Below are 12392 nucleotides of genomic sequence, written 5' to 3'. Positions count from 1 at the left end.
GTATTTATCAGGTCCTAAGCAGTTCGTGTTGAAATGTGACTGGACCGCAGCTGCCTGCACCTGGAAGTGAATTAAGGCGCCGGGCGACTGTCGTCCTACGTCAGTGACGCGCACAAACGTCACATACATATACAATCAAAACAATAAAAAAGACACCGTCGTGGCACATACGTGTGCATAAAGACTACGTACGTCAGCGCACCGCGGTATCCATGCAGCGAAATGCCTGAGTGGATGTATGCTAATGTTGTAAAATGTTGAATACTATAAATAAAGGTTTAAAAAATAAAAATAAAAAGTATCCAAACATAGTGGCTGTAATATGTTGTGGTATATATAATATATTTTAAAAAAAAAGCCCGAGTGGAATCTACCATTAACGGCATTGCATTTCTATTCACTCGCTCGTCAAAACACATTTTATTATTTGCCAAGTTTACGCATTTGATTTTATTCCAAATGTCCTTGTTCAAACAAGCACAATGTGCAGGCATTCTTTCGGATTAATTGCTTGGCATTTCGCCCCCACCAGCAGGCTCGTCGTAGCACGTAGCTCAAAGGGGGCGTGTCCAGTGATTATTATTATTTATTTGTATTTAAAATATTGAATTTTTTGTTTGTTTCATTTATTATTTTAATTTTTTATTTATTTTTATTTTTGATTATTTTTTTTAAATTTAATTTATTATTATTTTTGTTGGTTTTTTTGCATGTCAAGTGATTCCCATTCTTTTTTTATTTACATTTTTTGTTTTATTTATGGGCAGCACGGTGGCACAGGGGTTAGTACATCCATCCATCCATTTTGTACCGCTTATTCCCTTCAGGGTCGCGGGGGGCGCTGGAGCCTATCAGCTACAATCGGGCGGAAGGCGGGGTACACCCTGGACAAGTCGCCCCCTCATCGCAGGGCCAACACAGATAGACAGACAAGATTCACACTCACATTCACACACTAGGGCCAATTTAGTGTTGCCAATCAACCTATACGAAGGTCCTGAGTAGTCCTGAGTTCAATCCCGGGGTCGGGATCTTTCTGTGTGGAGTTGGCATGTTCTCCCCGTGACTGGGTGGGTTCCCTCCAGGTACTCCGGCTTCCTCCCACCTCCAAAGACATGCACCTGGGGATAGGTTGATTGGCAACACTAAATGGTCCCTAGTGTGTGAATGTGAGTGTGAATGTTGTCTGTCTGTGTTGGCCCTGTGATGAGGTGGCGACTTGTCCAGGGTGTACCCCGCCTTCCGCCCGAATGCAGCTGAGATAGGCTCCAGCACCCCCCGCGACCCCAAAAGGGACAAGCGGTAAAAACTGAATGGATGGATGATTTATTAATTAATTATTTTTTTTAAACCTTTATGATATTCAACATTTACATACAAGCAAATAAATAATAATCAAAACAAGTACAAAACAGCGCCAGGGGGTTGTAAACTCAATAAAGTAACTAAAATAGAATGCAATATATACATATGTAACACAATGTAAAGCCATAGGCTCACACAAGTTCCGTAAATAATCCAAATATGGAGCACAGCATCAAAGTTTTCACAGCTTTTTGGTTGTTAGAGGTAGAAAGCGTTTTAAAGTTAAGTTCTAATTCTTTTTTAAAGGCACAAAATACAGGTCGGGTATTGAGAAACTTACATAAAACTTAGCCAATAGTATAATGAGGTTATTCCCATTCTTTCACAGTCGGGTTTATTTGCATGTTTTTCCTTCCGGCGTGAAAGCCTTTAAAGAACATCACCGATTCGTACAATGGACCAATTACAAAGCAAGGGAGAACGTACTATCCATCCATCCATTTTTTTTACCGCTTGTCCCTTTCATAGTTTGAATATAGTGGGGCATGGTTTTATGACCACTTGAAACAATATTTTTTTAATTGATACTTTTTACTTGATTTTTTTCAAGGTTTGATTTGTTGATCATGATTATGTCCAGGGTGTGCAGCTGGGATAGGCTCCAGCACCCCTGCGACTCTGAGAGGGACAAGCGGTAGAAAATGGATGGATGGATTATACTCAGACCAACATGTAATGCATATTTTCTGCTGGATCTACTCTTTATTTATGCTGTCCTTTTTTTTTTTTTTTTTAATTGTTTTTATTTTTATTTTTGTTGTACATGGTAATTGGGATTTTTTAAATATATTGTATATATTATATAAACATATAATATAATAATATAATATATTAGTATATATTATATACTGTATATATAATATGTAAATATTACATGTATGTTATATTTTATATTGCTACCATGGTACATTTTAGTCTACTTTATACCTGCATTGTCCTTTCCATCCTTTGTGACTGAGCTACTGTGTGGAACGATTTCCCTTGTGGATCAATAAAGTTTGTGGGATGTTCCAAATAAGTGTTTGATGAGCATTCCTCAACTTTGTCACTCTTTTTTGCCACTTGTGCCAGCTTTTTTGAAACATGTTGCAGGCATCAAATTTCAAATGAGCTAATATTTGCAAAAAATAAAGTTTTCCAGTTCAAACGTTAAATATCTTGTCTTTGCAGTCATTCAATTGAACATCGGTTGAAAAGGATTTGCAAATCATTGTATTCTGTTTTTATTTACAATTTACACAACGTGCCAACTTCACTGGTTTTGGGTTTTGTAAATTTTTATAATGTTTTTCCAGACACTCAAAGCGCTTTACAGAGAAAACTGACAACCCATCATAGTTATCGATTTGCCCTTCCAACCATCATCAAACATTCATGCACATTCATGCGGTTGATGTTTTGTTCATATTAGTTTGTTTTGTTTGAGCTCCCTAGTCATTGTGTCTTGTTGCTACTGCAATAAAGAGCATTATTTTCCAAGTCACCAGAAAGGCATTTGACCAATCTCTTGTTGGCTCAAGATTGCCACAACATCAACAAATAAAACAAGCTCAGGCCCAGCGAAGCCGGCAGTGTTTCCGGGTGTTGTTGATAAATGGCTTTGGCTTTGCATAGGAGAGTTTTAACTTGCACTTACAGATGTAGTGACAAACTGTAGTTACTGACAGTGGTTTTCTGAAGTGTTCCTGAGCCCATGTGGTGATATCCTTTACACACTGATGTCGCTTTTTGATGCAGTACCGCCTGAGGGATCGAAAGTTAAGGCCTTGCTGTTTACGTGCAGTGATTTCTCCAAATTCTCTGAACCTTTTGATGAAATTACGGACCGTAGATGGTGAAATTGTCTCGTCTTGTCTTGTCTCATAGTAACAGTTGTACTATTGTATTGTTAGTGAACAGGAGCTTTTCTTGTTTTTGTTTGTATAGTATTGTTCTTGTATTATATTGTTGGACGAGGATGGCAAGACCAGAAATACACATCAGTATCAATTTTATCAATATTTGGATCGATCTGCCCATTTTTTTTTTTTAAACTTTACAATAATACAAAACTTTATTAAAGTTAAAGTCCCAACGATTGTCACACACACACACTGGGTGTGGTGAAATTTGTCCTCTGCATTTGACCCATCCCCATGATCACCCCCAAAGTGTACATCTGTAATACACTTTGTTATGTTAAGTGTATTACAACTATGCCCAACTATGCTGGCTTTGTATAGACAGGGGTGTCCAAAGTGCAGAATATACACTTTATTTCCAAAAGTATTTGGCCACCCATCCGAATGATCAGAATCAGGTGTCCTAATCACTTGGCCCGGCCACAGGTGCATAAAATCAAGCACTTAGGCATGGAGACTGTTTCTATTAACATTTGTGAAAGAATGGGCCGCTCTCAGTGATTTCCAGCGTGGAACTGTCATAGGATGCCACCTGTGCCATAAATCCAGTCATGAAATTTCCTCGCTCCTAAATATTCCAAAGTCACTTGTCTGCTTTATTATAAGAAAATAGAAGAGTTTGGGAACAACAGCAACTCAGCCACCAAGTGGTAGGCCACGTAAACTGACAGAGAGGGGTCAGCGGATGCAACATGACTGTGCACCAGTGCACAAAGCAAGGTCCATAAAGACATGGATGACAGAGTCTGGTGTGGATGAACTTGACTGGCTTGCACAGAGTCCTGACCTGAACCCGATAGAACACCTTTGGAATAAATTAGAACAAAGACTGAGAGCCAGGCCTTCTCGACCAACATCAGTATGTGACATCACCAATGCGCTTTTGGAAGAAGGTCGTAAATACCTATAAACACACTCCGCAACCTTGTGGACAGCCTTCCCAGAATAGTTGAAGCTGTAATAGCTGCAAAAGGTGGACCTACATCATATTGAACCCAATGGGTTAGGAATGGGATGGCACTTCAAGTTCATATGTGAGTCAAGGCAGGTGGCCAAGTACTTTTGGCAATATAGTGTATTTGTGTTTCATTGGCACTCTTGAAATTGTAGAAATAAAATTAATTCATTATTGAGATTCTTGGATATTAAAGTATTGTGGGTTGACTGGCAACACTAAATTGGCCCTCGTGTGTGAATGTGAGTGTGAATGTTGTCTGTCTATCTGTGGTAATCCTTCTTGTTAAAACTATTAATTTATGTGGTGAACCTCTGCCCTTCCACACTCGAGCTTTAAATTTGACAGATTCACACGAGTGCTTGCTCGACCCCATCAGTGTCACAGGACAGCGCAGGAAGGAGAGGAAAGAGTTTAGAAAAAAGCCAGAATGAAACTTAGACAAGACATGGACACAGTGTCCGCATGCTGACATTACAGGCTTTCCTATTGTTCAAAGTCACGTTCACCTGGAGGACATTGTCCTGATTGGGCTTTCTTCTTTTCCTGGAATATGGATGATAAGAGGATGTAGATGTTTAATTCACAGGGCTTCACTTTTTCCACATTTTGTTATGTTACTAATTCCAAAATGAAATAAGTAATTTTTTTGTCCTCAAAATTCTACGCACAATATCCCGTAATGACAATGTGAAAACATTTTTTTTTTAATTTGGCAAATTTATTACAAATAAAAATTATTTCAAAATCCCATCTACGTAAGTATTCACGGTCTTTGCTCAATACTTTATTGACTCCATTCCTCATTGCAGCACCTCTCAAGCTCCATCAGATTGGATGGGAAGTGTTGGTTTTCATCCAGGATGTCTCTGTACATTGCTGCATTCATCTTAGTCTAGTCAGGGAGGTGACCAAGAACCCGAGAGGAGAGGTGAACCTTCCAGAAGTACAACCATCTCTGCAGCAATACACCAATCAGGCATGTATGGCAGAGTGGCCGCAGACGGAAGCCATTTCTTAGTCAAAAGTTTGCCAGAATGCACCTGAAAGACTCTCAGACCATAAATAATAAATTCTCTGGTCCGATGAGACAAAGATGGAACTTTTTGGCGCGAATTCCAGACATCATGTTTGGAGAAAACCATCCCTACAGTGAGGCACGGAGGTGGCAGCATCATGCTGTGGGGATGTTTTTCAGGCAGGGCCGGCCCGTGGCATAGGCCGTATAGGCAAATGCTAAGGGCGCCGTCCATCAGGGGGCGCCACGCCAGTGCAACAAATGTTGGAGGAAAAAAATAAAAAAAGTTGGTACTATTATTTCTAAATACAAAAAATAATTCCACGTTAATTAAAATGCAAAGTAAAGCCTATTTAATAGAAATATTATTTGTTACAACATTACGCCTCCCCCCCACCCCTCCGCACGGTGCGCCCCCTCCCTTCCCGTATCATGACTCTTACCATCAAAAAATCAACACAAGATGTCAAAACGGCCAAAACTGTCAGGTGCCCAGGGAAGAAAAAATAGAAAAGAAGAGGAGGAGAAACGAGAAAAAGACAGAGGTAGCAGGTAGGTAACGTTAACCTACATGAAATTATTTGTCTGTTACAGAATGTGATAGTAACCTGGCTTTTTAGCATTAAGCTAATGTTACATGATTCGGCAATTGCTAATCAATAAATAGCTAGTTCTGTTTTAACGTCGGGTTAATATTGTGGAGGGGGCTAAATTGTTATGGAAAATAATAATGTAACGTTAGGTAATTACAGTACTCCCACCTTACATTCCTCAGGGACATTTGTATTGGATCTTTTAAGCGGGTGTTTTTTGTTTACATTGTTATTGCCTTCTGGTTAGCTAATGTTTGCCCTGCAGGTAATAGTCACTTTTCCACCCCTTTATATATTAGGTATAGTTGTAAGCCTAGTTGTTAAAGTGCACATCATTAATGTTAATCAAGCAATATCACATGAGAGGGAATGCTGTTTTTTAATTTCAGCACTGCTGTGATTCGGTTAAAGATAATCATAACATTCTCATATAATATGGTAATTTGCTTTCTTTAAGTAAAAAAAAAAGGTCAAAGACAAAGCTATTCGGTTTCTTGTGAGTATATACACTTCCTGCCGATGTGGGAGGGAGGGGGGGGCGGGGGGGCGCCACCTAAAATCTTGCCTAGGGCGCCAGATTGGTTAGGGCCAGGCCTGGCTACAGGAACTGGAAGACGAGTCGGGATAGAGGGAAAGATGAATGCGGCAATGTACGGAGACACCCTGGATGAAAACCAACGCTTATTATCCAACCTAATGGAGCTTGAGAGGTGCTGCAAAGAAGAATGGGCGAAACTGCCCAAAGATAGGTGTGCCAAGCTTGTAGCATCGTATTCAATAACACTTGAGGCTGTAACTGCTGCCAAAGGGGCATCAACAAAGTATTGAGCAAAGGCTGTGAATACTCATGTACATGTCTTTTTTTTTTTTTTTAATACATTTGCAAAATAAAAATAAAATTTCATTCACATTGTCATTATAAAATGAATGTATTTCATTTTGGAACAAGGCAGTAAAATAACAAAATGTGGAAAATGTAAATGTAAATTTGTAAATTAAGAATGTTTTATCACACAAAGACTAACTGTATTTCTATTGCAATAGTAGACCAATAGAAGAGGACAATTACAAGAGCAGTGTGATTGCGTCACATGACATAAACAGGCCTTGATGTCAGGTCAGCTGATGCAACACAGGAAAACACCATGTTGCTTCAACTACTTTCTGCAACCAAAGGGGGTTTACGTGGACGTTGTAAGTCAGTGCATTTAATCTCTTATGCCATAACTTTTAGAAATGTTCACCTAAACCAAACTAAATCCCCAGAGTCAAGTTTAATTTGGAGAACATGGTATGGGCCAATAATAAAAGAGCTGCAAACTGGACAACCGTATACAAATGACTTCTCCCTCTATAAGTGGAGGAAGTAGAATGAACTGAGGCACATTGTTCAACCAGCGCATCATTAGAATACCTGTTTTGACCGCCTCCACGATGTCACTCATTAAAGCCTAATGGGATTTTAAGAGCTGGAGTAACGAAGACCACTTTGAATGTCCTATGATGTTGCCATGCCAACGCTAGCGCGCCAGGCCCCTGTGGTCCTTGGACTCACTGAACAAAGAGCGTTCGTTCGCAGTACTGTCGATGACGCAAGTTATTAACGTGAACACAGGATGACGGTAATTTAATCATGTTCAGCGTAGAAAAAGACAACAAAACATGTGTTTCTGAGCAACAAACAATCAGACTTACTACAGAATAAATATCAATATTATTGTGATGAAAATATCAAAGACTTGTTTTGCTGTTGTGTGGTTTATATCGTTACATGATTGACATTGTCATGTTGTTGACAATCTCAGTAAATACATAATTGGACACAGGAGGACTTTGAATGATTAGAAAGAGAGTCAAACGTTGTTTTTGCTTTTCTTTACTATTTTGCACTTTTGAAGTGTATGTAACACACTTTTAAAGGCCTACTGAAATGATTTTTTTTTTAATTTAAACAGGGATAGCAGATCCATTCTATGTGTCATACTTGATCATTTCGCAATATTGCCATATTTTTGCTGAAAGGATTTAGTAGAGAACAACGACGATAAAGTTCGCAACTTTTGGTCGCTGATAAAAAAAAAGCCTTGCCTGTACCGGAAGTAGCGTGACATCACAGGAGGAAGGACTCCTCACAATTCCCCGTTGTTTACAATGGAGCGAGAGAGATTCAGACCGAGAAAGCGACGATTACCCCATTAATTTGAGCGAGGATGAAAGATTCGTGGATGAGGTACGTTAGAGTGAAGGACTAGAGAGGCAGTGCAGGGTGTATCTTTTTTCGCTCTGACCGTAACTTAGGTACAAGGTCTCATTGGATTCCACACTCTCTCCTTTTTCTATTGTGGATCACGGATTTGTATTTTAAACCACCTCGGATACTATTTCCTCTTGAAAATGAGAGTCCAGAACGCGAAATGGACATTCAGTGACTTTTATCTCCACGACAATACATCGTTGACGCACTTTAGCTACGGAGCTAACGTGATAGCATCGGGCTCAAATGCAGATAAAAACAAAATAAATAAATCCCTGACTGGAAGGATAGACAGAAGATCAACAATACTATTAAACCCTGTACATGTAAATACACGGTTAATAATTCTCAGCCTGGCAAAGCTTAACAATGCTGTTGCTAACGACGCAGAAGCTAACTTAGCAACTTAGCAACCGGACCTCACAGAGCTATGATAAAAACATTAGCGCTCCACCTACGCCAGCCAGCCCTCATCTGCTCATCAACACCCATGCTCACCTGCGTTCCATCGATCGACGCGAAGAAGGACTTCACCCGATCACAGATGCGGTTGGCGGCTAGCGTTGGCTAACGCGTCTGCTATCCAAGTAAGTCCTCCTTGTTGTGTTGCTACAGCCAGCCGCTAATACACCGATCCCACCTACAACTTTCTTCTTTGCTGTCTCCATTGTCCATTAAACAAATTGCAAAAGATTCACCAACACAGATCTCCAGAATACTGTGGAATTGTTCGATGAAAACAGAGCAGTTTGTATGGTGACACATTGGGTACGAATACTTCTGTTTCCGTCGTGACGTCACGCGCATACGTCATCATACATAGACGTTTCCAACCGGAAGTTTAGCAGGAAATTTAAAATTGCACTTTATAAGTTAACCCGGCCATATTGGCATGTGTTGCAATGTTAAGATTTCATCATTGATATATAAACTATCAGACTGCGTGGTCGGTAGTAGTGGGTTTCAGTAGGCCTTTAAAGTAACACAGTGGTAAAAATGCCCCTGTGCCAACTTTTTTTGCAATGTGTTGACGCCATTAAATTCTAAGTTAATGATTATTTGCAAAAAAAAAAATTGTTTCTCTCTCCGAACATTAAGTGTCTTGTCTTTGCAGTCTATTCAATTTAATATAAGTTTAAAAGGATTTGCAAATTTACACAACGTGCCAACTTCACTGCTTTTGGGTTTTGTAAACGGTATAGCTTTGAGGTGCTTTACACAAGACGAGGCTACACCGCACTGAGGCCAGACGGGTAATTTGGTATGACCGATAAAGTTGTAGAAAAAAACACACTGTAATGCATTCAGTAGAAATAAAGTGTTTGTTCTTTTGTTGTACCAATCCAGAGTTCTACTCTCATCATATACTGTATATTGCTTCAATGCCCAAACAAGTTTAGGTTTGCGCCACAAGAGGTCGCTGCAGGCTGCACGGAGTTAGCGCGCAGGGAGGCGGGACTTGTCAGATGTGTCCTTTAATGCTACTCAATTCCTGTCTTCGGAAGGTAGATTGTGTTTAACGTGCTTATTTGAGGTTCATCACGAACTGTAGAGCACAGGTGTCAAACTCAAGGCTGACTGAATTTTTATCCTTAAATGCTTTTAAATCTAAACTGTCAAACTATCTGTAACTGTTTTACTTGATGTCCATCCTGTCATTTTAATGGGTAATGTGAATGTCATTTTATTGTGTAACTTTGCTGCCTCTTGGCCAGGACTCACTTGAAAAATAGCTTTTTTAATTTCAATGGGATTTTTTTCCTGGTTAAATAAAAAAAAAAATCTTTAAAATCAAGAAGAAAAAAAAAAAGACTTGTGGTCTTGTCTCTTATTGTGAAAATTCCATAAAGAGTGCAGTTCCCCTTTAACTGATTTACACCATTTAAAGACATGTATGCAGTTTGAATTTTACCTTGGCGTTTCTGCCTCCCCTGGCTCTCCTCTTTAGTTGCCATGATACCGGAGGAGGGTGTTGCTGTGCGGTGCACACTTCCCTGCTGCTCAGGTCCATTCTGCTTCACAGCGTAACATTGACCTCTGCACACAGTTGAAACAAAGCAGTGCATTCCTCAAAGCATGAATCACATACAATATTACCCTTCAAAACAATATTTGAAGAGAAATACGCGTTACGTCTGTGTCGCATGGTGATGCGCGGGTCGTTCTTCCAAGATGCAGCAGGAACTCCGGAGGCAAGGTGCAGGTAAGGCGACGATTTATTCTCATAAATCATTCAAAAATACAAACAAGCGTGCCGATAGCACGGGGAGCTAAGGTGAAACTTAGCACAGGAATCAAAAGACAAGCAGACAAACAAGAAACCCAGACGGAGTGTGGCGAAAAACAGGAATAAGTACACTATATTGCCAAAAGTATTTGGCCACCTGCCTTGACTCACATATGATCTTGAAGTGCCATCCCATTCCTAACCCATAGGGTTCAATATGATGTCGGTCCACCTTTTGCAGCTATTACAGCTTCAACTCTTCTGGGAAGGCTGTCCACAAGGTTGCGGAGTGTGTTTATAGGAATTTTCCGCCATTCTTCCAAAAGTGCATTGGTGAGGTCACACACTGATGTTGGTCGAGAAGGCCTGGCTCTCAGTCTCCGTTCTAATTCATCCCAAAGGTGTTCTATCGGGTTCAGATCAGGACTCTGTGCAGGCCAGTCAAGTTCATCCACACCAGACTCTGTCATCCATATCTTTATGGACCTTGCTTTCATCAAACTGTTCCCACAAGGTTGGGAGTATGGAATTGTCCAAAATGTTTTGGTATCCTGGAGCATTCAAAGTTCCTTTCACTGGACCTAAGGGGCCAAACCCAACTCCTTAAAAACAACCCCACACCATAATTCCTCCTCCACCAAATTTCACACTCGACACAATGCAGGCAAATGCACCGTTCTCCTGGCAACCTCCAAACCCAGACTGGTCCATCAGATTGCCAGATGGAAAAGCGTGATTCATCACTCCAGAGAAGGCGTCTCCACTGCTCTAGAGTCCAGTGGCGACGTGCTTTACACCACTGCGTCCCACGCTTTGCATTGGACTTGGTGATGTATGGCTTAGATGCAGCTGCCCGGCCATGGAAACCCATTCAATGAAGCTCTCTGCGTACTGTACGTGGGCTAATTGGAAGGTCACATGAAGTTTGGAGCTCTGAAGCAACTGACTGTGCAGAAAGTCTCTGCACTATGCGCTTCAGCATCCGCTGACCCCTCTGTCAGTTTACGTGGCCTACCACTTGGTGGCTGAGTTGCTGTTGTTCCCTAACTCTCCCATTTTCTTATAATAAAACCGACAGAAAATTTGTTGCCCAGGTGGCATCCTATGACAGTTCCACGCTGGAAATCACTGAGAGCGGCCCATTCTTTCACAAACGTTTGTAGAAACAGTCTCCATGCCTAAGTGCTTGATTTTATACACCTGTGGCCGGGCCAAGTGATTAGGACACCTGATTCTCATCATTTGGATGGGTGGTCAAATACTTTTGTCAATATAGTGTAGCTCTCTGATTAGTGCCCAGGAGCAGGTGAGCGTCCCAAACACTAATCAGAGGCAGGTGAAAACAATCTGCAGTCATGGCAACTGAAAACACAAACCCATGGGTGCTCAAAACAGGAACTGAAGGGGTCAAAAACCAAACCAAGATGATCCGGGCAGCGGATCATGACAATAAGCACATAGAGCAAAAATGTGACACATGCTTTTATTGAAAATGAAAATATGTTACTGATAGAAAAGTAGTGCTTCTACAGGAGTGTGTGCATGACTTGGGAGTGGGAGTGGGAGTGGAAACAGAACGGCGTGTGATGAAGATGCATCTCCTAATCAACTGGAACGGGCAGATCCTGGCAGTTGTTGATTCCTGATTGGCGATGATTGATATTTGCGTGTTCGCCATTGAGATCAGCATACTCCACGCAACCCTGCGCACACACAAAGAATCGTGCACTAATTGCCCAGCGGCGTTTTCAAAGAATACAGTTCTAACATAAGAACATTACAAGAAGGTTTAGTGATAAACTGAAAAGAAAAAATATAGCTCCCAAAGTAAAGTTAGGGTTGTGACAGAATGGCAATATGGAGACACATGATTGGACAGACTACAATATTGGAGAACTGGACCAGACAACTTTACAGACGAGCTCGGGTCGCTGCAGCAAGCAGACGGATGACAAAGATATTGTTACCCAGCACAGTACTTACAAAACAGGTGGCTGACAGAGTTGAATGATGGCTGACTATTACTGACACCTACAAACCCCAAAACCAGTGAAGTTGGCACGTTGTGTAATTCGTAAA

At 40.8% G+C, this 12392-nt stretch overlaps 1 protein-coding gene across 4 annotated transcripts in view; it reads right to left on the bottom strand.

The window, feature by feature from the left end:
* Positions 1–11782: 11782 nt before the first annotated feature.
* The window catches only part of pecam1b (platelet and endothelial cell adhesion molecule 1b), a 79095-nt gene continuing 78485 nt past the window's right edge, over positions 11783–12392 (bottom strand). For all 4 annotated transcript variants that reach the window (XM_062033637.1, XM_062033641.1, XM_062033639.1 and 1 more), the window contains one exon: positions 11783–12016. In XM_062033637.1, the coding sequence (XP_061889621.1) occupies positions 11915–12016 (102 nt within the window). In that variant the 3' untranslated portion in view covers positions 11783–11914. The remainder of the gene's footprint in view (positions 12017–12392) is intronic.

This window comes from Entelurus aequoreus, linkage group LG22 (genome assembly GCF_033978785.1).
Source record: "Entelurus aequoreus isolate RoL-2023_Sb linkage group LG22, RoL_Eaeq_v1.1, whole genome shotgun sequence".
NCBI lineage: Eukaryota > Metazoa > Chordata > Actinopteri > Syngnathiformes > Syngnathidae > Entelurus > Entelurus aequoreus.
This window is presented reverse-complemented; position numbering and strand designations above follow the sequence as displayed.